Source organism: Stigmatopora nigra, chromosome 1, assembly GCF_051989575.1.
Source record: "Stigmatopora nigra isolate UIUO_SnigA chromosome 1, RoL_Snig_1.1, whole genome shotgun sequence".
Lineage (NCBI taxonomy): Eukaryota > Metazoa > Chordata > Actinopteri > Syngnathiformes > Syngnathidae > Stigmatopora > Stigmatopora nigra.
The window spans coordinates 4,557,684-4,582,500 of NC_135508.1; the positions used below are offsets into that span (position 1 = coordinate 4,557,684).

General features: G+C 35.6%; 3 protein-coding genes across 6 annotated transcripts in view; all 3 read left to right on the top strand.

Moving 5' to 3' along the window:
• The first annotated feature begins 738 nt into the window (after positions 1-738).
• On the top strand, positions 739-11,725 carry LOC144203267 (interleukin-17 receptor D). Its single transcript, XM_077726654.1, has 12 exons — positions 739-890; positions 1,801-1,885; positions 2,919-3,077; positions 4,421-4,539; positions 5,673-5,796; positions 6,377-6,415; positions 6,601-6,746; positions 7,672-7,746; positions 7,816-7,876; positions 8,040-8,174; positions 9,694-9,866; positions 11,195-11,725. The coding sequence occupies exons 1-12, from the start codon at positions 771-773 to the stop codon at positions 11,723-11,725; spliced, it is 1,767 nt and encodes a 588-aa protein (XP_077582780.1). The 5' UTR covers positions 739-770.
• Positions 11,726-14,471: 2,746 nt separating this feature from the next.
• On the top strand, positions 14,472-21,731 carry sars1 (seryl-tRNA synthetase 1). Its single transcript, XM_077731085.1, has 11 exons — positions 14,472-14,674; positions 15,494-15,564; positions 15,652-15,732; positions 16,724-16,882; positions 17,619-17,762; positions 17,842-17,997; positions 18,758-18,979; positions 19,057-19,186; positions 19,797-19,954; positions 20,258-20,387; positions 21,023-21,731. Exons 1-11 carry the CDS (start codon positions 14,539-14,541, stop codon positions 21,163-21,165), a joined length of 1,530 nt encoding a protein of 509 aa, XP_077587211.1. The 5' UTR covers positions 14,472-14,538; the 3' UTR covers positions 21,166-21,731.
• Positions 21,732-21,816: 85 nt separating this feature from the next.
• LOC144202130 (PTB domain-containing engulfment adapter protein 1) overlaps positions 21,817-24,817 on the top strand; it is a 4,920-nt gene continuing 1,919 nt past the window's right edge. The window contains exons 1-8 of one of the 4 annotated variants that reach the window (XM_077725144.1): positions 21,817-21,877; positions 21,941-22,006; positions 22,115-22,186; positions 23,117-23,215; positions 23,297-23,434; positions 23,504-23,608; positions 24,307-24,408; positions 24,534-24,717. In XM_077725144.1, the coding sequence (XP_077581270.1) occupies positions 21,962-22,006; positions 22,115-22,186; positions 23,117-23,215; positions 23,297-23,434; positions 23,504-23,608; positions 24,307-24,375 (528 nt within the window). In that variant the 5' untranslated portion in view covers positions 21,817-21,877; positions 21,941-21,961 and the 3' untranslated portion in view covers positions 24,376-24,408; positions 24,534-24,717. Of the gene's footprint in view, positions 22,007-22,114; positions 22,187-23,116; positions 23,216-23,296; positions 23,435-23,503; positions 23,609-24,306; positions 24,409-24,533; positions 24,718-24,817 lie in introns of those variants that run through there. The other 3 variants (XM_077725124.1, XM_077725135.1, XM_077725149.1) reach the window with 3 other exon arrangements.

Consider the following 24,817-nt stretch of genomic DNA (forward strand, 5'->3'; position numbering starts at 1 on the left):
TTTAGATCTATAAAAAACAGAATATTCAGGGTTTTTAATCCAGTTCTTTTAACCATTTATAGAAAAAAATAAAATCTAAATATTATATATTTCCTGATGTTCCCCCTTTTAAATCAGTAATTGCATATTTTAATTCATTTTTCTGTGTTTTTAGTTCAAAAATAATTTAGTCAAATCTAAAAAATATATAAAAAAAAGCTAAAATAAACATAGTTTTAGATCTATAAAAAACTGAATATTCAGGGTTTTTAATCCAGTTCTTTTAACCATTTATAGAAAAAAATAAAATCTAAATATTACATATTTCCTGATTTTCCCCCTTTTTAATCAGTAATTGCAACTTTTTAATCATTTTTTTCTGTTTTTAGTTCAAAAATAATTTTGTAAAATCAAAAAAAATATATATAAAAAAAGCTAAAATAAACATTGTTTTAGATCCATAATAAAACTGAATATTCAGGGCTTTTAATCCAGTTCTTTGAATCCATTTATTAAAAAAATATCTAAATATTATATCTAAAATGGTCCGGCCCACCTGAAATCAAGTTTACGTTAACGCCGCCCACAAACCCACCCGAGTCTGACACCCTTGATCTCGATCCTATATCTCCATTTTAACACGCCCTTCCAATTACACCAAGCACGTTTCCACACCTCATGCTTAAAACACCACGCCCACCAAGTTGCTATTCCCGTTCGTGTCCTTTCTCACTCAAAACATTCGCTCACTCCGGGTGAACCCCTTATAGTCTGAATGTTGTTCGCTTAAAATGTGGGAAAAAGTATTCCTCCTCTGCCAAGTGCTGTTACCTTGTCATTGTGTCCAAACTCTACAAACTTTAACAATGGCCATCTTGCCTAAAGATTGCAGTCTGGCATGTATTCGTCAGGTAAGAAACTCATGCTTTTATTCATTGTATCCATTGATGTATTACAACTCTTTGTTCCATGCTGTTTTTTAGTTTGAATGAATTCGCTATCCAACTGGTTGTAAAATTGAACAATCGCTGAACATGCAGTATACAACTCTAATACTTTTATCTTTAAAACCTTCAAAAACATCGCAGTACTTGACATTCCAGTTTTTTTTCGTGAGATATGCAAACAAGAATAGTGTTATTGAACAGGAACTTGTCTTATTTGCCAGTTTTGGAGGCATTAACACAGGGGTGTCAAACTCCCTTTGGTCTGCGAGCCGAATACAGCTTAATTTGAGATCAAGTGGGCCGGACCAGTAAACTCATTGCAAAATGACATAGAACTAACAATAAGCCCACTTTTTTCCTTTTTTTATTCGTCCCTAATACAAATAATTAGTGCAAAGAATGAGTAAATTATCAAAATGTTTATTAACAGACTTTTCCTTTTACATTATGAACAATATATTATGAACAACCTTTTACCAGGTCGAGGTGGTCCTAGTTCCGCCGCAGTGTTGCTTTCATGTTGTCTGCACATACTAAAACACTGCGCGCCCCAGCGGATAATACAAGAACTAAACATTTTAAAGAAAATTCATATTTTTTTTATACAATGCAGTTTTCTTCCCCGGGCCATACCAAACCACCAGACGGGCCGGATCCGGCCCGCGGGCCGTATGTTTGACACCCCTGTTTTAACACATTTAATAGGGTAATTAACTGTTCCATGACGGGCTTAAATGACAGCCAATGTACTTGCATTGCTTGAAATTATCATGTGGCGGCTTAGAAACAATATGAAAAAGTGAGAATTGCGTGGAAAACTCTTAACAGATCATTGTTGTATTAATTATTGTTTATGATTGTGTGTCAAATCCAGGGAGGACCAGAGTGTGATTACTGCAGAGTGAGCATTGATGACATTAATACCAATCTCGGCCTCAAGTCCCCAAAACTATTTGGAGGTAAGTGAAGTTATTTTTGTGCACATTTCTGCAATTGTTTGACTTGTATCTCCATCTTCTATTGACACTAATTTGATATATATGAATTGAAATGCTTTATTTTAATTTGGAAGTATTAACATTATATACAGTAAAGGAATTATCTAATTAAGTACTTTATAAGACATTTAAAGTCCAGTGAAAATTGGACAATTCAAAAGAAAAGTTTAGATTTGCTGGCCATAAGTGTAAATTGAACATATTTCTATTATATTCCACATTACTTGAGAGACTAGTTGAAAGGCTGAAATGGCCTACACATTTGGCCCGGGGGCCAAATCTGGCCCGCCGCATCATTTTGTGTGGCCCAGGAAAGTAAATGATGAGTGCCGACTTTCTGTTTTAGGATCAAATTAAATTGAAGAGTATAGATGGATATTAAATGTCCTGATTTTACCCCTTATAAATCAATAATTGTATTTTTTAATCAATTTTTTCTGTTTCTAGTTCAAAAATCCTTTTGTAAAATCTAAAAATATATAAAAATACTTACTGTTTTCCACTATAATATGGAACATAATGATTAAAAGAGATTTCCCCTTACTAAGATACTAAGCTCAAATAAACATTGTTTTAGATCTATAAAAAAACTGAATATTCAATGTTGCAATTTTTTAATCATGTTTTTCTGTGTTTTTAGTTCAAATTTTTTTTTGTAAAATCTAAAAATATATTTAAAAAAAGCTAAAATAAACATTGTTTTAGATCTTTAAAAAACTGAATATTCAGGGAATTTTAATCCAGTTTTTTTTAATCCATTTATAAAAAAAAACTAAATATTGTATCTAAAATGGTCAATCAAGTTGACGTTAAAGCGGCCCGCGAACCAACCCGAGTCTGACACCCTTGCCGTACAGTATAATTTTATATAGGCACTTCTACACATATAGCAGAGGCCCTTTTCATTTAGGAAAAAAAGAAATTATTATATCTTTATGATCAATTACTATTACTTATGTTTTGTGGTTTTTTTTTTTTTACCTTCTCTTCTTAGGTTGTATCCCCTGGCCATGTTTTAAACTTTTAGGTGAAGAGGACCCGAGCATCTGTCAGCACTATGTTCAAGCACCTACTGATGTGAATATTGATTTTCTTCCTGATCCTGACCCAAATTCTGACTCAGTAGTGGTCTCCTGGAGTCCAAGCTTATATGGTATGTTGACCTAAAATTGAAAAAATTATGAATTCATTTTCCATATATATATATATATATATATATATATATATATATATATATATATATATATATATATATATATATATATATATATATATATATATATATATATATATATATATATATATATATATATATATATATATATATATATATATATATATATATATATATATATATATATATATATATATATATATATATATATATATATATATATATATATATATATATATATATATATATATATATATATATATATATATATATATATATATATATATATATATATATATATATATATATATATATATATATATATATATATATATATATATATATATGTATATATGTATATATATAGATATATATAGATATATATAGATATATATATATAGATATAGATATAGACATATATATATATATATATATATATATATATATATATATATATATATATATATATATATATATATATATATATATATATATATATATATATATATATATATATATATCTATATCTATCTATCTATCTATCTATCTATCTATCTATATATATATATATATATATATATATATATATATATATATATATATATATCTATCTATATCTATCTATCTATCTATCTATCTATCTATCTATCTATCTATCTATCTATCTATCTATCTATCTATCTATCTATCTATATATATATATATATATATATATATATATATATATATATATATATATATATATATATATATATATATATATATATATATATATATATATATATATATATATATATATATATATATATATATATATATATATATATATATATATATATATATATATATATATATATATAAATAAATACATAAATACACACACCGGGTATTGAGTACTTTCTGTATTAAGCTTTATTCGTTCATACATTCATTTTCTGAACCGCTTATCCTCACAAGGGTCACAGGGGGTGCTGGAGCCCATTCCAGCCAACAATGAGTACCGTAAATTGTTGGCCAACCTATCTATTTAGCTTTAATATTCATTATTTTAATACAATATTATTCATCTCTCGCCGACCCAGTGAAATGAGTGGTTGATTTGTCGGCCTCGCAGTTCAGGGGTCTCGGGTTCAATCCCAGGTGGCTATCCAACAACACCCCTCCCTCCTGTAAACCTTGATAAGTGGTTGGGAAAATATATGACTGAATTATTTATTTCTGTAGACATTACTTACTCGTCAATATGTTTAGTCTAGTTCCTTGTGTATAATAACATTGTTTCCATGCTAGTTTTATTTAAATTCTTTTCTCCATTTCTGCAGGGATTAGCTTCTTACGTGGCTTTCAGGTGATTCTGCAGCCTTTGGGAGGTTCCGTTGCTGCGTGTCAACTATTTGTTTTTCAAAAAAATCTCACGCTCTACGCTTCACATGCTGAAAGGGTATTTATCACTCATGTCACGTCAACAAAGCACACATTTTTTTTCTTCTTTTTGTCCCCTCGGCATTTTGGTGTCTAGCAAAAGATGCTCCACACCACCAGAATAATTATACTAGACACATTTATTGAAAATTATGTTTTTGCGTTCTTCTTAAGAAATGTTTATTTGTTGCCTGTACACTTCTAATGGAAAATACGGTATTTTCACGACTATAAGGCGCACCTCATTATAAGGCGCACCCTCAATTAATGACATTTTTTCCATATATAAGGCGCACTGTATTATAAGGCGCACTGTCTATTTTGAAGAAAATTTAAGACCTAAGTGCGCCTTATAGTCGTGAAAATACGGTAATTGCTATTGACTTCCAGGTATGAAGCATTCACTTCACAGTCACCTCTAGAGCCAGCCATTGTTGATGTTTTGGATTTTTTTTGTATAAAATCTTGCAGTGGGGGAGGAGCTATATGATGGAAGATGTTCTAAACTAAGATGGCATCTGCATATTTAACAGTATTGTTTCCGTTCAGGCGTTTGTGTTTTTTTTAATATCCGACAGTGGTGGTATTTTGTTTTTGATTTTCTGTTTTTTCCATATATTAGGCGCACTGGATTATAAGGCGCACTGTCTATTTTGGAGAAAATGTAAGACTTTTAAGTGCGCCTTATAGTCGTGAAAATACGGTAACTTAAAGTATTAAAATACAGCACTCATTCAATTATTCACTTATTTTTGACAAATAAAAAGCATGTTTGTAATCAATGTTCCTTCTAAGCAAGGAATTACGCACTACTCTCGTCTTCTCTGCGCAGCAGCAATCATATAGCGCACATTAAATAAAATCCAAACTTGTTTTTTACCCCTTTCCCCATTATGGCGCCGTTTACTTGGCAGCCACTGGCAGTAGCTCTGTCCACTCTTATTTTTTTACGTGTTTTACAGCATGTTTTACGTGAAAAATTAGAGAGAACACTGACATGCACCTGCTTATGGCAGGTGTGATACTGGAACATAGTTTATAATACATTTATTACCAAATGAGAAATCTCTTTTGATCAAGACAGGAACGACAATGCTAACCTATGATCATTTTTTTTCCCATATAAACTCATTGCAGTTTTTTTCCTTGCAGGTATACAAATCAGACCCCATCCATGGCCTCCCCCTTGGATCTCAATTTTCCCTCACAGTTATGGCTTTGCCAGTGCCTGAGAAGTGGGAGAACTTCTATCGTGGCAAGATCTTCTCCACACGATGTAAGTCTCACATAAGTACAATTGCACACACCAAAAATTTGGAATTTGGTTATTCATTAAATCGTCCTTATACAGTGTTCCCTCGCTACTTCGCGGTTCAGCTACCGCGGACTCAGAGCTTCACAGATTTTTTTTTTGGAAAAATAAATAAATAAATACAAATATTACATTGAAACAACATATTTTACAGTTTTTTTTTGTTATAACATGAATTTCACTCTCTCTACCCGTATTCTATATGGTGTACTGTATACAGGGTTTAAAAAAAATGTAAAAAAAAACCTACCCTTTTTTTGGAATTAAATTCAAATTAAGCATTTTTGAAGGGGAATCCCTACTTCGCAGAAATTCACTTATCACGGATGGTCCCGGTCCCCATTAACCGCGATAACCGAGGGAACACTGTATTTCAATGACACTAAAGAAACTCTTAATGGGGAAATATCATACTTCTAACATAGTTACAGTGCTTAAACCGATTTTTTACGGTCAGTTGGAGCGTATGTTTATCTGTATTTATGCTAAATGTTAACTACTGCACAGAGAAGTCAAGTTAGTAATGCTTCTTGTCATTTTGCAGCATGTGCAGAAAAAAATGGTTTACATCTTTGCAAAGCAGGTAAGTCAAAATATCATCTTTATTTTGTCTGTTTGACGTAGCATTACATAGCACACTGACACTTTACAGTTTACATTGAATTTTCATCATCTCATCATCAGTTACTATGTTCAATGTCAGGTTTACATTGCTGTACTCATAATTTCTTTTTACTTATTATTTGAAAATGTTGACTTGGGTTGCAGACTGGTATCCACAACATGTTGATGTTCATCAGAGAGGAACTGTGACGACAATCACCTTCAACCTCGCACCTCCTAACTTGGACATTAAAAGTTATTTTTCCGTTTGTGGAACAAATGGCAAGACCACGTACACAGAAATAGAACCTGTAAGTGATTTTGCTTAATAGACATTTGACAGCCAATTCATTAGGTACACATGCACCATCTAACATACAGGTGTCCAAGTGGCGGCTCGGGGGCCAAATCTGGCCCGCTGCATCTTTTTGTGTGGCCTGAGAAAGTAAATTATGAGTGCCGACTTTCAGTTTTAGCATCAAATTTTTCCTCCATTTTCTGTGTTTTTAGTTCAAAAATCATATTGTAAAATCTAAAAATATATAAAAAATATTTTCCCATTTAATGTGGAACATAATGATTAAAAGAGATTTTCCCTTAATAAGAAAAAATATCTAATAAAAACTTTTTTCAGATCTATAAAAAAACTGAATATTCAAGGCTTTTGAACCAGTTCTATTAATCCATCTATAAAAAAAATAATCCAGTAAAAAGCTCAATTGCTTTCCCTTTTCCAATGGAATACTTTTCAATTTTAATGTACTGCTCCATTAAGGTCTGATTATAGCATATTAATATTTGCCACAGTTAAGTAACAAAAAACAACCTTTTTTAATTGCATTACTAGATTCCATCAGATTTTGTAGTGCATATCATTTTTCTGTGTAAAAGTTCTTATAATTAATAATAATATAATTATTTTTGAGTGGGTGTAATATATATACCAGTGCAGTCCATTCAGATCTATTTTTTTTTTAAATTAGTTTCCTTCTTGTATATTTTGTATATTAAAATACATAAAACATATTGCACAAATACATTGTAAATTTCATATGGTAAATTCCTATATTATTTCAAAAATTTGATTTAATCTTATAATATATTCCAATGTTTTGATACAGTTAATTTGTCCATTATAACAGTTATTATATAATTGCCTCCCTAATCGGATGCAGTAATTTTAGCATTTCAATTGAATTACTAACCGCACTTAACTCCATTTCTTATTTCTTTTAGAATTATTCAAAAAACCAAACACACCACAGCTTCGAGCTTAGAGACCTGACAGAAGGAGCCAATTACACATGTGAGGTAAAACTTCTCTGGAATGTTATTTGCACAATGTCTATCTTCATTACCAAATAATAAGACATGTTACAGATAGCTGCAAACCAAATGGATGCCATGAGGAAATTATTCTCCTTTCAAGTCGACCGTCAAGGTATGTCTTTGATCTAAATTGGTTTGCACTCTAAATGTGCTTCATTAACAAAGACCATAACCTTAAGTAATGTTGGCAACACATGAAAACAATATATTAACTAAGTATTAAAACTCAAATGTGGATGTCAGTGTGTCTAAAAATATAACTGTCACACCTTCAGAACCTGTTTCCAAATCACCCACCTGGACTCTGGTAATTCCCTTGAGTTTTGCTGCAGCGGCCATTTTTGTTGTGCTATGGGTTGTTTTAAAGAGGACATCCTGCGTACAAATGAAGAAGCCGTACTTCCAGTCAGGTGCAAAAACAGTTCAAACACTTGGAAATAACATAAGTGCATATTTTTCATTTTGTTATTGAGTTTTGTGTAGTGGGTAAACCAGTGGCGGTCTGTGCATTTTCTCGTAGTGGCTTCAACGGGTACAATTAAATGATTAAATACAAATACTGTATTTTCACGACTATAAGGCGCACCGCATTATAAGGCGCACCCTCAATGAATGACATTTTTCCATATATAAGGCACACTGGATTATAAGGCGCACTGTCTATTTTGGAGAAAATGTAAGACTTTTAAGTGCGCCTTATAGTCGTGAAAATACGGTAATTGCTATTGACTTCCAGGTATGAAGCATTCAATACACAGTCACCTCTAGAGCCAGCCATTGTTGATGTTTTGGATTTTTTGGTATAAAATCTTGCAGTGGGGGAGGAGCTATTTGACATCTGCATATTTAACAGTATTGTTTCAGTTCAGGCGTTTTTGTTTTTTTAATATCCGACAGTGGTGGTTTTTTGTTTTTGTTTTTCTGTTTTTTCCATATATAAGGCGCACTGGATTATAAGGCGCACTGTCTATTTTGGAGAAAATGTAAAACTTGTAAGTGCGCCTTATAGTCGTAAAAATACGGTACTCAAGCTTTTTAGACATCAGAACCGGGCCCAGAGTATAATTTCCCCAGGAAAAAGACAGCGATGAACGTCAATAGGTCCATTTACGTCCATACGCGAAACGGCAAAAATGGCACTAAAATGGGGTAAAATCCACTTCCTCGCAGCATTTAGTGATTAAATACAAACACTGAAGCTTAAAAACAAACACTGGAGCTTTTCAGATATCAGAACTTGGCCCACAATTGAAATATTATTTAGTAATATAGCCATATTTTACTCCCCAAAAATCCATCTTAACTGTACACAATATCCATCTTCCTCTCTTTTTATAATACAATCGAAGCTAATGCTGTCCTGTCGTATTTCTGGCATAGTCCGTCTTGAAAATGACTTTCAATCAACACAACAATATATTTGCTTGTGTAGCTTGCTCCAGATACAGTTTGTTAGCTTTGGCTAGTCCACTTTATCACTAGCCAATCATAGTGAAAGCGATGACGTATCCCCATGCCTGCGAAAAGGCAATAACGTATCCCTACGCCTGCGAGAAGGCATTGTGGTGTTGCCAACTCAAAATCTGATTGGTTAAAGCAACAGTCTTATCGACACTTGTTTAATGCAGTAGAGCCTGCAGAACTGATTGTGAAGGCCTTGAGGCAGATATCTGATCCTGGCAACAAATAATGGTTGAAATGTGATTGGTTAAATGCTTCAATATAAAAAAAAAACACATCTGGAAGGTGTGCAACCAGGGTGAAAAAAGCAATGAAAGGAAGCTAACAGACAATTTGGAATTATTTAATAAGTATTGATGGGCAAAATATAATATATGCTTCAGATATTTCATAGGCCAGCAGAGAAGGCCTTGAAGGCCCTGGCAGCACGCCACAGGGTGTAAACGCAGTGTTTTCCCTCATCCTCAGATTTAACCAGTAGCCTGGAAGAAGGGAAAGCCCAGGAGGAAGTGATGATACCGCCTGAAAACCGGAAGAACCCTCCACGTCTTCTAATTTGTTATAGCAGCAATGATGGCCCAGCTCACGTCAATGCGGTCATGAAGCTTGGCGCCTTTGTTCAACAACAGATGGCCACTCAGGTGGGTCAGAAATGTAGGCCAATGATTGGTGAAATTTGAAAGATACGTAAGACCTGGACTGGGGTCAAATTTGTAACTATGTTGCCGCACCAACCAGTTAAGCAGGCCTACATAACCAGAATACTACTGTTGAAAATCTTTTGATCTTTCCGCAGCGTACACAAAACTTTCCATTATATAAATAGTCGTTTCATAACATACCACTAAAACTACCAAAGAACATCTATTGTTAGTACAGATTTTACATGTTGTTTCCAGGTTGGGCAATATTGTGTGATTGCATTGAATAAACAGTAGAATGAGGAAATTAAATTAGGCTCAACTCTCAAAAGACCAATTTTTAAACAATTACAATTAGAGTTTATTGTTGAAACCAGCTCTCAAAATTATATTTATGAGAGAGTTTAAGATCTAAGTACTGTTTAATATCTAAGTACTGTTTAATATCTAAGTACTGTATAATATCTAAGGACTGTTAAATATCTAAGTACTGTTTAATATCTAAGTAATGTTTAATATCTAAGGACTGTTAAATATCTAAGTACTAATTAATATCTAAGTACTGTTGAAACCAGCTCTCAAAATTATATTCATGAGAGGGTGTAATATCTAAATATCTACTGTTGGTTCATGAGAGAGAGTTTAATGTCTAAGTACTGTTTAATATCTAAGTACTGTTGATAACAATAGATATTTAGATATTAAACTCTCTCTCGTGAATATAATTTTGAAAGCTGGTTTCAACAGTACTTCGATATTAAACAGTACTTCGATATTAAACAGTACTTAGATATTAAACTCTCTCTCATGAATATAATTTTAAGAGCTGGTTTCAACAGTAAACTCTCTGTCACCATTTGACCGGCGACCAAAAGGGACCAAAAGACTGGCGACCAAAAGACCGGCGACCAAAAGACCGGCGACCAAAAGACCGGCGACCAAAAGACCGGCGACCAAAAGACCGGCGACCAAAAGACCGGCGACCAAAAGACCGGCTACCAAAAGACCGGCGACCAAAAGACCGGCGACCAAAAGACCGGCGACCAAAAGACCGGCGACCAAAAGACCGGCGACCAAAAGAACGGCGACCAAAAGACCGGCGACCAAAAGACTGGCGACCAAAAGACCGGCGACCAAACGTCTGAGCACCTTGAAAAATAGGGCAGTTACACTCAAATTAACGATAGCATTTTTAGTCCTGATTTAAAGAAGCTTACCTTTAGCACAGGTCATATTATTCAAGTAACAAAAAAACATGATAAATAATATGAAACGTCCCGGGAAGTACTCTCAACAAACCATCCTAACTGTCACCCCTTCCACTCTAGGTGACTCTGGATCTTTGGGATTCTCTGGGACTGGCCGAGGAGGGACACGTGGCCTGGTTTTGCCGTCAGATCCGGGAGAGCGATTTTGTCTTGGTCATTTGTTCCCGGGGTCTCTGCCGCAAAAGCGAGCCTTCAGAAGAGAGCATCTTTGGTTCCGAGGGGATAGTCGGCCTCATCGGAGCAGAAGTGGGTCGAGCCAAGTCTGACGGAAATGACCTATCCAAGTATATGGCTGCCATTTTCAACTATTCTGAAGATACCGATATCCCTACAGAATTAGGGCTGGTTTTCCGTTATAAGTTGACAGCCGATTTGCCGAAACTTTTCTCACAGCTTCACCAAGTCAGAATTCATGCACCAGGACGTTATGTAAAGATCAAGAACATCTCAGAAGAAGATTTTATTCGGTCACCTGCCGGACAGGCTTTGCAAGAAGCCATTAATGAATCGGCAAAGGCAATGAATGATAACACAGAGAGATTTGGAAGTGAGGAGAAAAACAATGACAGAATTTTAAATGCTTCTGAATGACAGGAGAAACAATATTTGTTTCATATTTTCTTCTCTTTCTGATAAGATCATACAATCTATTGTGGATTATCTATCAGTGGCATTAATTTTCTTATTTATTACAGTTACAAAAGGCTTCTAAACATGTAGCACAGATGAAGAATTTGTACAGACACAATATACACAAACAAGCCATAAAATTACTTTATTTGTTGGTGTATTTTTTATAAAGGAGGGCTCTGAGTGGGGAAAAATATACAGTGTTCCCTCGGTTATCGCGGTTAATGGGGACCGGGATTCTCCGCAATAGCTGCGTTTCCGCGAAGTAGGCGTGGCCCTTCAAAAATGCTTAAAGAAACGTGTAACACGTGCACAAAAGCAGCACCAAGCAAAAACATCATAGTAGTCCGGATGGAGGATCTTCTGCAATTTTTTTGCATGTAAGAAACATCGTTATTGGGAGTTGTGAACATTGTTTTTTTTGGGCGGTGAAGATGCGCCTGTAAACAGCCATGACGTCATCAATGCCATTTCTGAACTCTCACCATGTTATTGACCATTTCTTTGGCCTTTTTTTGATGCAATTACTAATTCTTATTGAATATTTTGTTTCCACCTCTTGTAAAATGATGTAATTTATCATTTTAATTTAATATCTTTATTTTTATTTCCTGAAAAAAATCCGCAAAGCTCTGAGTCCGCGATAGCTGAAGCGCGAAGTAGCGAGGGAACACTGTATAACAATTCTGGCCTTTTTTTTTCTGGGACGTGTTTGAAATCTCTCAATTGCCTCAAAGGTCTCTGCTCCTCACATAAGTTAATGACAGCTACAAACTTATAAGTGGAGTGAGACAAGGATTTGCCACATAATCAACATACGACTTCTGCCCATAGCAGTACAAATGAATAAAGAAAACAACACTATGAATAGTAGGTATGTGCAAATAAGCTAACAGACACAAAAACAAGAGTTGTACTATTTATATTTATTTTTGAAGTGTTCAAATACTGTGATTACTGACTTTTATGAATAAGTTATCCGTGTCTTAAGATGGAAAATATTTATTATATTAAAATATTGCATATTGCATGTTCTCGAGAGCCCCTATCCCGTCTGTTTTCATTGTCTCCCTTACCGTTAGGGTGTCTTTACTGCGCTGGGTTAGGGCTAGGTTTAGGATTACGATTAGGGTTAGGGTTAGGGTTAGGGTTAAGGTTAAGGTTAAGGTTAAGGTTAGGGTTAGGGTGTGTTTAATTACAAAATGGTTAGGGTTAGGGGTTAGGTTGTGTTTAAATACAAAATGGTTAGGGTGTGTTTAAAAAAAATGGTTAGAGTGTGTTTAAATTCAAAATGGTTAGGGTTAGGGTGTGATTAAATACAAAATGGTTAGGGTTAAGGGCTAGGGTTAGGTTGTGTTTAAATACAAAATGGTTCGGGTTAGGGGTTAGGGTTAGGTTGCGTTTAAATACAAAATGGTTAGGGTTAAGGATAGGGGTGGGGTGGGTTTAAATACAAAATGGTTAGGGTTAGGGGTTAGGTTGTGTTTAAATACAAAATGGTTAGGGTCTGTTTAAATACAAAATGGTTAGGGTTAGGGTTAGGTTGTGTTTAAATTCAAAATGGTTAGGGTTAAGGGTTAGGGTTAGGTTGTGTTTAAACACAAAATGGTTCGGCTTAGGGTGTGTTTAAGTACAAAATGGTTAGGGTTACGGGTTAGGGTTAGGTTGTGTTTAAATACAAAATGGTTCGGGTTAGGGTGTATTTAAATACAAAATGGTTAGGGTTAGGGTGTGTTGAAATACAAAATGGTTAGGGTTAGGGTGTGTTTAAGTACAAAATGGTTAGGGTTAGGGTTACGGTTAGGTTTAGGGTTAGGGTTAGGGGTTAGGGTTAGGGTTAGGGTTAGGGTTAGGGTTAGGGTTTAGGGGTTAGGGGTTAGGGGTTAGGGGTTAGGGGTTAGGGGTTAGGGTTAGGGCTATGGCTATGGCTAGGGCTAGGGCTATAGGGCTAGGGTTGGGGTTGGGGTTAGGGTTAGGGTTAGGGTTTGGGTTAGGGTTAGGGTTAGGGTTAGGGTTAGGGTTAGGGTTAGGGTTAGGGTTAGGGTTAGGGTTAGGGTTAGGGGGTTAGGGTTAGGGTTAGGGTTAGGGTTAGGGTTAGGGTTAGGGTTAGGGTTAGGGGTTAGGGTTAGGTCATAAGCAGATACATGTCTACTACACATAAATGATTTAGTAATAATAAAATCGAATGATTAATATCTATGAATTGGCGGCCTGGTGGATCAGTGGTTCTTTAGAAACTCATATACGTCCAATTTTTTTAGACGTCAATTTTTTTGGACGGAAATTTTTTTGGTCGTCAAATTTTTTTGGAAGCTCATAGACGTCCAAATGTTTAGGACGTCCAATTTTTGGACGCTCATAGATGTCCAATTTTTTGATGCTCACAGACCTCCAATTTTTTGATTTTCATAGTCGTCCAATTTTTGGATGCTCATGGTTGTCCTATTTTTGGACGTTCATGGACGTCCAATTTTTGGACGTCCATGAACGTCCAAGCATCCATGACCTTGTCCAAGCATCCTAGAGCAAGATGCTGGGGAATCCCATGTCATTTACTCTATTTCTAGTCCTTTAATATCTGAAAGAATGTTATATGAATGAATAGTCAGTTTATTTCGTGATAATGCGTGTTGCCAGAATGGGGGCATAAACCAGTAAGAGCTATTGAATGCTACTTGAACGTGAGATCGTTCATTTGACGCGCTTGAGTACCGCAATCTGGCAACTAGGGGTGCCCGGGAGCCCATTCCGATTTTCTCAGACAGCGTGCAAAGATGGTGCTCGATTTGGACCTCTTTCGAACCGACAAAGGTGGCGATCCAGATCTCATTCGTGAGATTCAAAGGAAGCGATTTAAAGATGTCACACTCGTTGACAAGTTGGTTGCTGCGGATACAGAATGGAGAAAGTGTAAGGCGTGCAATATCCCTTCTTCTCGCTCAGTTGCTAAAGCTAATGCTATGATCTAATGCTAATGTCAGCAGCACCGGTGTGACTAGTCCTTTAAAGATTTCAGTATAATTGCAGTATTTCCCATACTATTCGTTTAAAAAAAGTACATGAGGATTAAATTAAGAGCTGATCACTGTTCGGTGTCACATCGCAATTGGAAACTGTAAATAAATGTTGTTAAATCAATTTTTATTTTGTTTTCCGCCCGAAAACTGCAGTGTTTTACGACAGGCTGCAACGACAGCCGCAAAAATTAATTCATCTGACAATAAAAATTTTCTACGTTTTAATCCACTGCGGAATATGTATTTGAAGTTGTTTGCAATTCTAAGTTTTTCCAAAAATATTTAATATAACCTCTCAAGTTGCGTATGCTATCTCGATGTGATGCTAATTTTAGCTTCGATCACCTAAAAAAAAACAGGCAAACGCACGGGTCACCTATGTAAATATATGACATGTAATATCCAAAATCGCATTAATACAATCTGTAGTTTTTTTTTTAATTAAACGCATGGCTTTGTTGAAGAGTGGCGTTGCTTTAGCTTCGCCGGCTAAAACCATGCAGTCTGATGCAATCTTTGGGAGTAGTTTGACAAGCTTTTCCAAACGTGTCACTGCGACCCACACTGCAAACAAGCGATATTAGTCCAATTCATTGTTTGTCCATTCTTCTCTAAATGATAATAAATTGTGACAATCCTTCAACAAAGTGTCATGATTCCTGCGTATGTATTTTCTTCATGCATCACTCACAATTTTCCACCTTTCAAACAGGTCGCTTCAGTGCAGACAACCTCAACAAAGCAAAGAACCTGTGCAGCAAGAGTATTGGAGAGAAAATGAAGGTGTGGGCTGGGCCTATTAAAAAAGGTTTAATTGTTATTAAGATAGATTTTTGTTCATAAACTAATAATTTGCTGTTTTTGTTAAAGAGGAAGGAACCGATCGGGGAGGATGAGTCTATTCCCGAAGCTGCGCAGAATCTGGAAACCCTTACAGCAGACGTACTATCGGTATGTTGTAGTTAGTGTGTGTTTACACTTGTTCCAAGTTGAGAACCAGTGTGAGCGACATCATCATTGCTCGCTATGGGCATACCAGTTTCACGCCTGCTATAAGCAGGTGCATGTCAATGTTCCCTCTAATTTTTTATGTAAAACATGCTGTAAAACATGAAAAACATAAGAGTGGACAGAGCTACTGCCACTGGCTGCCGCGTAAATGGCGCCATCATGGGGAAAAGGGTAAAAAAAATAGTTTGGATTTTATTTACTGCGCGCCATATGATTGCTGCTGCGCAAAGAAGACGAGAGTAGAGCACAAATGTGCTCAGCTTAGACTCAGCTTAGGGTGTCAAAACATACGGCCCGCAGGCCGGATCCGGCCCATCTGGTGGTTTGGTACGGCCCGGGGAAGAAAGCTGCATTGTATAAAAAAAATATGAATTTTCTTTAAAATGTGTAGTTCTTGTATTATCCGCTAGGGGCGCCGTGTTTTAGTACGTGCAGACAACATGAATTGATAATTGTTTATGTTCTTATGTTATTCTCTTGTTCATAATATTCTGTTCATAATGTAAAAGGAAAATTCTGTTAATAAACATTTTGATAATTTACTCATTCTTTGCACTAATTATTAGTATTAGTGACTAATACAAAGGAAAAAAGTGGGCTTATTGTTAGTTCTATGTAATTTTGCAATGAGTTTACTGGTCCGGCCCGCTTGATCTCAAATTAAGCTGTATTCGGCCCGCAGACCAAAGGGAGTTTGACACCCCTGGCTTAGAGGGAACATTGGATGTGAGTGAATTTCTCATCATTTGTTGAGCAAAATGAGATAACAATGAAGCATAAGGTCAAAACTTAGTGTGCAAAAGTTTAGCAATGTAATTCTCCCTCTTATGTCAAAATCTGGACAATTATACTGTACATTTTCAGATACATTTAGAAGTTTAATTCACTGCTTTTCATCTTCTTTTGCTTTATTCTTCCTCTCTCTGCATAGGCCCTAACAGTGACACAGATCAAGAAAGTGCGTGTACTGGTGGATGAGGCCATGGTGAAAACTGATAGTGAGCGGTTGAAGCTGGAGGCAGAACGCTTCTCATACCAGAGGGAGATTGGCAACATTCTCCACCCGTCTGTTCCCATCAGCAATGACGAGGTGGGTGTTGGTGAAAAGTTACACCGCGGGCATATTTGTCAAACACACGTGCGTTTAAATTTTCCAGACGTGTATTACAGTCGTTAGTAGACTTGATTGATTACAGCAATAGAATTCGCTTGGAGCCGTGTCGAAGTACTTCAAAGTAAAGACCGGGTGCTTCAATGACTGTATACAATAATTGCGGTCTTACTAGTTTTTGCGCAAAGGTAAAAAGTGCCCTGAAGATAACATTTTAAACTACTTTATTTTCACGACTATACGGCGCATCGCATTTTAAGCCGCAGTGTCAGTAACGAGTGCTATTTCAGGAATTCTGTACACCGTTAAAAAAACATACACGCTACACCCACACGCTAAAAACACGTTTTTAAAAAGGCAACGGAAGAAAAACTGAGTTTGGTTATACTTTATTTAGCCATTTTACAATGTACTCACGTCATCATCACCCACAAATCCATCAAAGTCCTCATTTTCTGTGTCCAAATTGAACAATTGTCCAAATGAGTCATCGAAAACGCTGAGTTTTTTTATACGTTCGTCCAGACGGCCACAATCCATTCGCAAATAGTAGCTAGCGTAACTAGCCTGACACTGCCTGTCTATTTTGGAGCAAATTTAAGACTTGAGTGCGCCTTATAGTCATGAATATTCGGTAAGTGGGTAAATACACTATAAATTGGAAAAAACTTTTTTTTTCCAGTTGTTGACTTCTTAAAGTGGCCTTTTTTTGCAGGATGCCGATAACAAGGTGGAACGTACATGGGGTGACTGCAGTGTCCAGAAGAAGTATTCTCATGTTGACCTGGTGGTCATGATTGACGGCTTTGAAGGGGAGAAGGGAGCCGTTGTGGCTGGCAGTCGAGGCTACTTTTTGAAAGTAAACTAACTACCATTGCAATTAAATGCTCAAAGTTATTCCTTCTTTCCTCACCATTTTTCTCTCCTAATCTGTTAAGGGTCCATTGGTGTTCCTGGAACAGGCTCTAATCAATTATGCTATGAGGATCCTATACAGCAAGAACTACACTATGTTGTACACACCTTTTTTCATGAGAAAAGAAGTCATGCAAGAAGTCGCACAACTCAGCCAATTTGATGATGAGCTCTATAAGGTGAAATATAAACCCTATACCTGCAAAATGTTAACGGTTTTTACAGTTCTTTTTACCCTGTATTTTGTTTTACTTGGTGTACGCCTCAATGTAGTATAAAGACAATTTCGTGCCAGCTGTAATTAGTTGTGAACGTTAACTAGTTTCCGAAACTGACAGTGGGGGTCAGGAAAGCAGCAGCACTCAATCTAAAAATGGCTTCAATTTTAATAATCCTATCCACTCCCTTTGTTTTTTCTTAATTAAAAAAAAACTGGGATTGATAGGGGCCCAGAATCTGCTGCTAAGTTCACTTGCGTGTCTTGTAACTTGGTGCGGTCTTCTATTAACAAGCCCTTGGGACACAGACAGAATGAGTGGGTTTTGTCAATGGTGTGCTATGTATTGGTTACAGTGTAAAAACAAATCAAAAGGGGAAAAAAAAACTCACCTCAAACTTTACGTGACCGAACGTTTCGTTGACGGACGTTTGGTCCCTGGACGTTTCGTCAAACGGACGTTTGGTCGAACGGACGTTTGGTCTCCGAATTCACTTGCTCTCAAAATTCTAATCATGAGAGAGAGAGAGAACTGTCTGTCAATCAAACGTCCGTGTACCCAAACTTTATGTATTCTAACTTTTATTGTTCAAAATTAACCTTAAAGAGAACGTAGCTAACTCAGCTAGATACTGTAATCATTTTGTTTGTGTGCGATCAATGCATAAATGTTAATTTTTAATTTAGTTTTATTCATTCATATCCTACAATCTTCTACCTAGGTCATCGGTAAGAGCAGCGAGCGAGCAGACGACAACTCTGTTGACGAGAAGTACCTAATCGCCACTTCTGAGCAGCCCATCGCAGCTTTTCTGAGGGAAGAGTGGCTCAAGCCCGAGGATTTGCCCAAACGCTTTGGTGGTTTCTCCACCTGCTTCAGACAAGAAGTGGGCTCTCATGGCCGAGACACACGGGGCATCTTCAGGGTGCACCAGTTTGAAAAGGTTGGTCCTGTTGAACCAAAGCTTTTGTGACCTTGTAAAAAATAGCAAGGAGATATCAAATGTTTTCTTCTACTAAGATTGAGCAGTTTGTCTATGCATCGCCACACGATGGCAAATCTTGGGAAATGTTCGACGAAATGATTGGGACCGCAGAAGAGTTTTACCAGTCTCTTGGCATTCCTTATCGCATCGTCAATATCGTGTCTGGTATGTCTAACCTCTTTCCACATCTGATTTTTTTTATTGTCAGAACAGAACATGTTCTGTTTCAACAGTTAATGGATTATACCATTGGTGTCAAAGTGCCGGCTCGGGGGCCAAATCTGGCCCGTCGCATCATTTTGTGTGGCCCGGGAAAGTCAATCATGAGTGCTGACTTTCTGTTTTAGGATCAAATTAAAATGAAGAATATAGATGCATATTAAATTTACTGTTTTTTCCGCCTATTTAAATCAATAATTGTAATTTTTTAAATCATTTTTTTCTGTATTTTTCGTTCAAAAATTATTTGGTAAATCAAAAAAATATATTAAATAAAAGCTTAAATTAACATTGTTTTAGATCTATAAAAAACTGAATATACCGGGCTTTTTAATTCAGTTCTTTTAATCCATTTATTAAAAAAAAATCTAAATCTTATATCTAAAATGGACATTATGAGCAACTATACCTGTACAACAATACAACTTCAAAAAAGGATAATGTAACATAATCTTGAATTTAAACAGTATTATGAAATCCTAATGATAACAACAATAATTATGATCTTAAGGATATCCATTTGAATTCATGTTAACCACCTCCTGTTCACCATCAGGTGCACTCAATCATGCTGCCAGTAAGAAACTGGATTTGGAGGCCTGGTTCCCAGGCTCTGGTGCATTCAGAGAGCTGGTCTCTTGCTCCAACTGCACAGACTACCAAGCTAGACGCTTGCGTATCCGCTATGGGCAAACCAAGAAGATGATGGACAAGGTGAGAAATCAACAACTTAGACATTTTTTGTTATTGTTGCTTGGCGTGTGGAATTAGGTTTAAGACATCTAAGACTAATTGGCAGCAACCTTTTTTATTTATTTGTTTTTTACTTCTACTGTTTCTAATTTTGTGTAACTATTCTTAACCAGAAAAAAATATCAATATCAGGGTTCATGGCAGTTAAGTATGACAATATTCCTGCAGTGTCACATTGTAATCCTTATTTTTGAACGGATAAATAGGGGCAGCCTTTTCTGTGGATGTTTACTTAAGACAATTCCTCTCTTTCTCTGTTTCTAGGCAGAGTTTGTTCACATGCTTAATGCTACCATGTGTGCCACCACACGTGTGATGTGTGCCATCTTGGAGAATTGCCAAACAGAAGAGGGCATCATAATTCCAGAGAAGCTCAGAGAATTCATGCCTCCAGGTATGCAAACTAACCAGCCTAGAGGGTTTTTTTCCGCATTATTATGAGAAATGCTATATGACCATCCATTTTGATTCACATTATTTGAAATTACATGATGTTGGGAGGGAGCAAATTCAATTTATTGGCTCTTTTACAAAATAGTGAGTGCACCTAACAGGAAGAGAATAGCCAAAATCTTTTATATCAATGTGAAAGTGGCGGCCCGGGGGCCAAATCTGGCCCGCCGCATCATTTTGTGTGGCCCGGGAAAGTAAATTATGAGTGCCAACTTTCTCTTTTGGGATCAAATTAAAATGAAGAGTATTGATGTATATAAAATTTCCTGATTATCCCCCTTTTAAATCAATAACTGTAATTTTGAAATCCATTTTTTCTGTGTTGTTAGTTAAAAAAAATCATTTTGTAAAATCTAAAAATATATATATAAAAAAAGCCAAAATAGACATTGTTTTAGATATATAAAAAATTGAACATTCTGGGCTTTTAATTCATTGATGAAAACAAAAAAAATCAAAATATTATATCTAAAATGTTCCGGCCCACGTAAAATCAAGTCTGACACCCTTGCTTTCTTATGCTCTCAGTTTGTAATACCAGTTTTTTCCACTTGTCTCCACTGTTTACCCATCCAGGCCTGACTGAGATGATCAAGTTTGTTAAACCAGCACCCATTGACCAGGAGATCTCAAAAAAGGCAAAGAAACAGAAGAATAAACCAGCAGGAGATCAGAAACTCAACAACACCATGGAGGCCATGTCTGTCAATGACTCCTAGAAGAAGAAAAAATGGAATTAATAGATGCTGAAATTGAACTTTTTGTTGCAACACCAGATTCCTTCACAGAAAGAAGAAAACACATCTAGTTGGTACCTATTGTTTTCCACCATGCTTTTGTTGGCTCCATTAAGTAATTTTTTTTAACCATCATTAGCAAATGGAACATCAATGTATATTTTCAACTATCACATACATTTATAAAGGAGTCACTCACATTCCGAGCCTAAAACAAACAAAATCACTGTCATTTCTGGCTTTCTTAATTTTTTCGCTGGTATAACCAAAGCGAAAACTGTACTTCAGAACTAAATATGTATTTGCCAGAGTTCAGCAAGTCATTTTAAACAAAGAATACAATTAAATACAAATCCTACCAATACTTTCACCAATCCAAAGTTTTATCATGTGAATTTAAGGGGTCTGTATTTTATTTTCAGGTCTGAATTCCTCATGTTGCCTTTTTTCTGGTTATAGCTCATTATGTCACTGTTAAATATACAATATGTATTAATGAGAAACACTAAGTGGCTCTTACTGTAAGAATAATAAAGATGGGGCATATAGTTTTTGTTTTGTGTGTGTATACTACTCGTTTTCATACATACAAGGAAATGGTAAGTATGATTGATATTATTCATTAACTACAATGGACTTTACACCTATCTACAATAGGAAGTCCCATACATATTCTCTATTGTACTTCTAAAAGGTAAAAATATGTTATGGTTCTTTTTCCTTCATTAATTGAGTTTTTTTGTGTATTTGTTAAAAGCTAAACCTGAAACACAGAAAGATGAGTGACACAGAAGAAGACAATGAGATTTCCTTTACAGTAAAGGTATGTGTAGATGATTATTTAATTGTGACTAATCAATGTATTGTTTAGTTAAATGTCATATAAAAAGTCAGTCTAATAATTGAAATTTTTCTATCTGGTTTAATGTAGTTTATGGGGCGAGTAGAGGTGGTGAGTCCCAAAGGACTAAATATCCTGGAAGAAGCAGCTCAGAGCCTTAAGGTATAAAGTTTTTAAAAAATCAACTAAAGTCTTAATGTGTTGCTTGTTGTAAGGTACATCTGAAAAAGCAAAAGAAATTCATTACGTATCCATGTAAGACATGCTGTTGATTTGTGTTTATGTGTCAGTGGTGCAAACCATTTGAATAATTTCAGGTGAATAGCCTACAAAAATGGTACAAATGTTTTTAAAATAACAGGTGTGCATTTATAGTGTAACACTGTGAACGAATATGTAGAACATCCATCCGTCTCACAGTTGCCAGATTGGGGGCTCAATTTCTGGTGGCTTCTTCTGACGTTCTTGTTCTCCCCTGTTTTCCTCCCGGTCCTCGGACGTTTAGTCGCTGGTCTTTTGGCCACCAGTCTTTTGGTCGCCGGTCAAATGGTGACAGAGTTTAATATCTAAGAGAGTGTTTAATATCTAAGAGAGAGCGTTTAATATCTAAGGACTTTAATATCTAAGTACTGTTTAATGTCTAAGTACAGTTTAATATCAAAGTGCTGTTTAATGTCAAAGTACTGTTTAATATCAAAGTACTGTTCAACATCAAAGTACTGTTTAATATCCAAGTACTGTTTAATATCTAAGTACTGTTTAATATCTAAGTACTGTCTAATATCTAAGTACATTTGACCAGTGACCAAAAGACAGGTGACCAAAACGGACCAAAAGACCGGCGACCAAAAGATTAGCGACCAAATGTCCGGTCACATTTCCTCCCACATCCCAAAAACATGCATGGCAATTTGGTCGAAAACTCTAATTTCTCCCTAAATTTCATGAATTACTGTCTGCCCTCTCGGTCCCTGCAATTGTCTGGTAATTAATTCTCCCTCGCCTGCTTACAGAAAATGAATCCCATTATATAGTGAACGTGAGAAAAATATTGTCGTGATTACAAGGCTCTCCACATTCATTCGCATGCAGTCTCCTGACCAACATGCCGAGGAAAAGGCTGCCAAGAAGAGCAAAGTCCATCTCTTTGTTTCACTAAGTGGGATTGACATTTTGGAAAACAAAACCAAGGTGAGCAACCACCCCAAAAAAAAAAAACAATATAGAACTCAAAGCATCCCAGCATGTGACATAAGTTTCTCATCCTGTCAGTTTCTGCTGTACACCTGCCCTTTACCCACAATATCCTTCTGTGCTGTCATGCCCTCGTCACCCAAAGTGTTTGGGTTCGTGGCCAAGCACCCTGCTGTGGACGTGTACCACTGCTACCTCTTCAAGACCGAGACTTTGGTGAGTGAGTTTACTTACACACATGAGCCTATTGGAGGATGGACCTCACTTTCTAATGCTGTTTTCAAGGCACATGTACTAGTCTCCACAATAGGCGATGTTTTCCGAGCTACCAAAAAGGAAGATAGCACCAGAGGAAGTCGAGACCTGATAGTTGAAGCCCTCAGACACAAGGTAGGCAAACGCCTGTCCTACGTTTTGTTACCATGTAGGCCACAGGTGTCAAAGTGGCGGCCCGGGGGCCAAATCTGGTCTGCCGCATAAACTTTTTGTGGCCCGAGAAAGTATATGAGTGCTGACTTTCTGTTTTTCGATCAAATTAAAATGAAGATTATAGATGTATATTATATTTCATGATTTCCCCCCTTTTAAATCAATAATTCTAATTTTTAAATATTTTTTTCTGTATTTTTAGTTCAAAAAAATTTTTTGTAAAATTTAAAAATATATTTAAAAAAAGCTAAAATAAACATTGTTTTAGATCTAAAAAAACCTGAATATTTGATCATTTTTTCTGTTTTTAGTTCAAAAATAATTTTTGATGTATAAAAAAACAGAATATTTGATCATTTTTTTGTTTTTAGTTCAAAAATAATTTTGTAAAATCTAAAAATATATTTAAAAAAGCTAAAATAAATTGTTTTAGAACTATACAAAACGGAATATTTAGGGTCTTTAATCCAGTTCTTTTAATCCATTTAAAAAAAAATCTAAATATTATATCTAAAATGGTCCGGCCCACATGAAACCGAGTTGACGTTAATGCGGCCCGCGAACCAAGTTTGACACCCCTTGATAGGCTATAGTACAGTGTCACAATACATCTCAATAATATCATTACCAATCTGTGTTTTCACTGTTGCCCCTTTCAGAATAAAATGCTGCAAAAGCAGAATTCCGAGCTCAAGAGGAGGCTTTTGGAAAAAAACAACCAACAATAAGGACATCAGCTTGTAGTCTTTCTGAAACTACAGGTAATTGATATATGTATACTCAAAAAAAATCAAATGGGATTTGTTTTTATGACAGTAACACTTATTGTAAACCCCACAAATGACCAAAATTCAACATATATTTATCAACATAAATGTTTTGGCAGGCTGATTTAGAATGAACAAGGTTTCAACTTGGAGTCTTTTTGTTCTAGGCACTGACTTTTAATATCAACTTCCTTCCATCCTTTCCACAATGACGGATCAGAGTGACCTTGCTACTCAGTTTCCGTCTTTTGTACTCAAAACATTAATTTAACTCTTAAATAAAATAAAGAAATGATAGTGTAATGATTATGTGATTAATTTGAGCAAAATATATATATATATATATATATATATATATATATATATATATATATATATATATATATATATATATATATATATA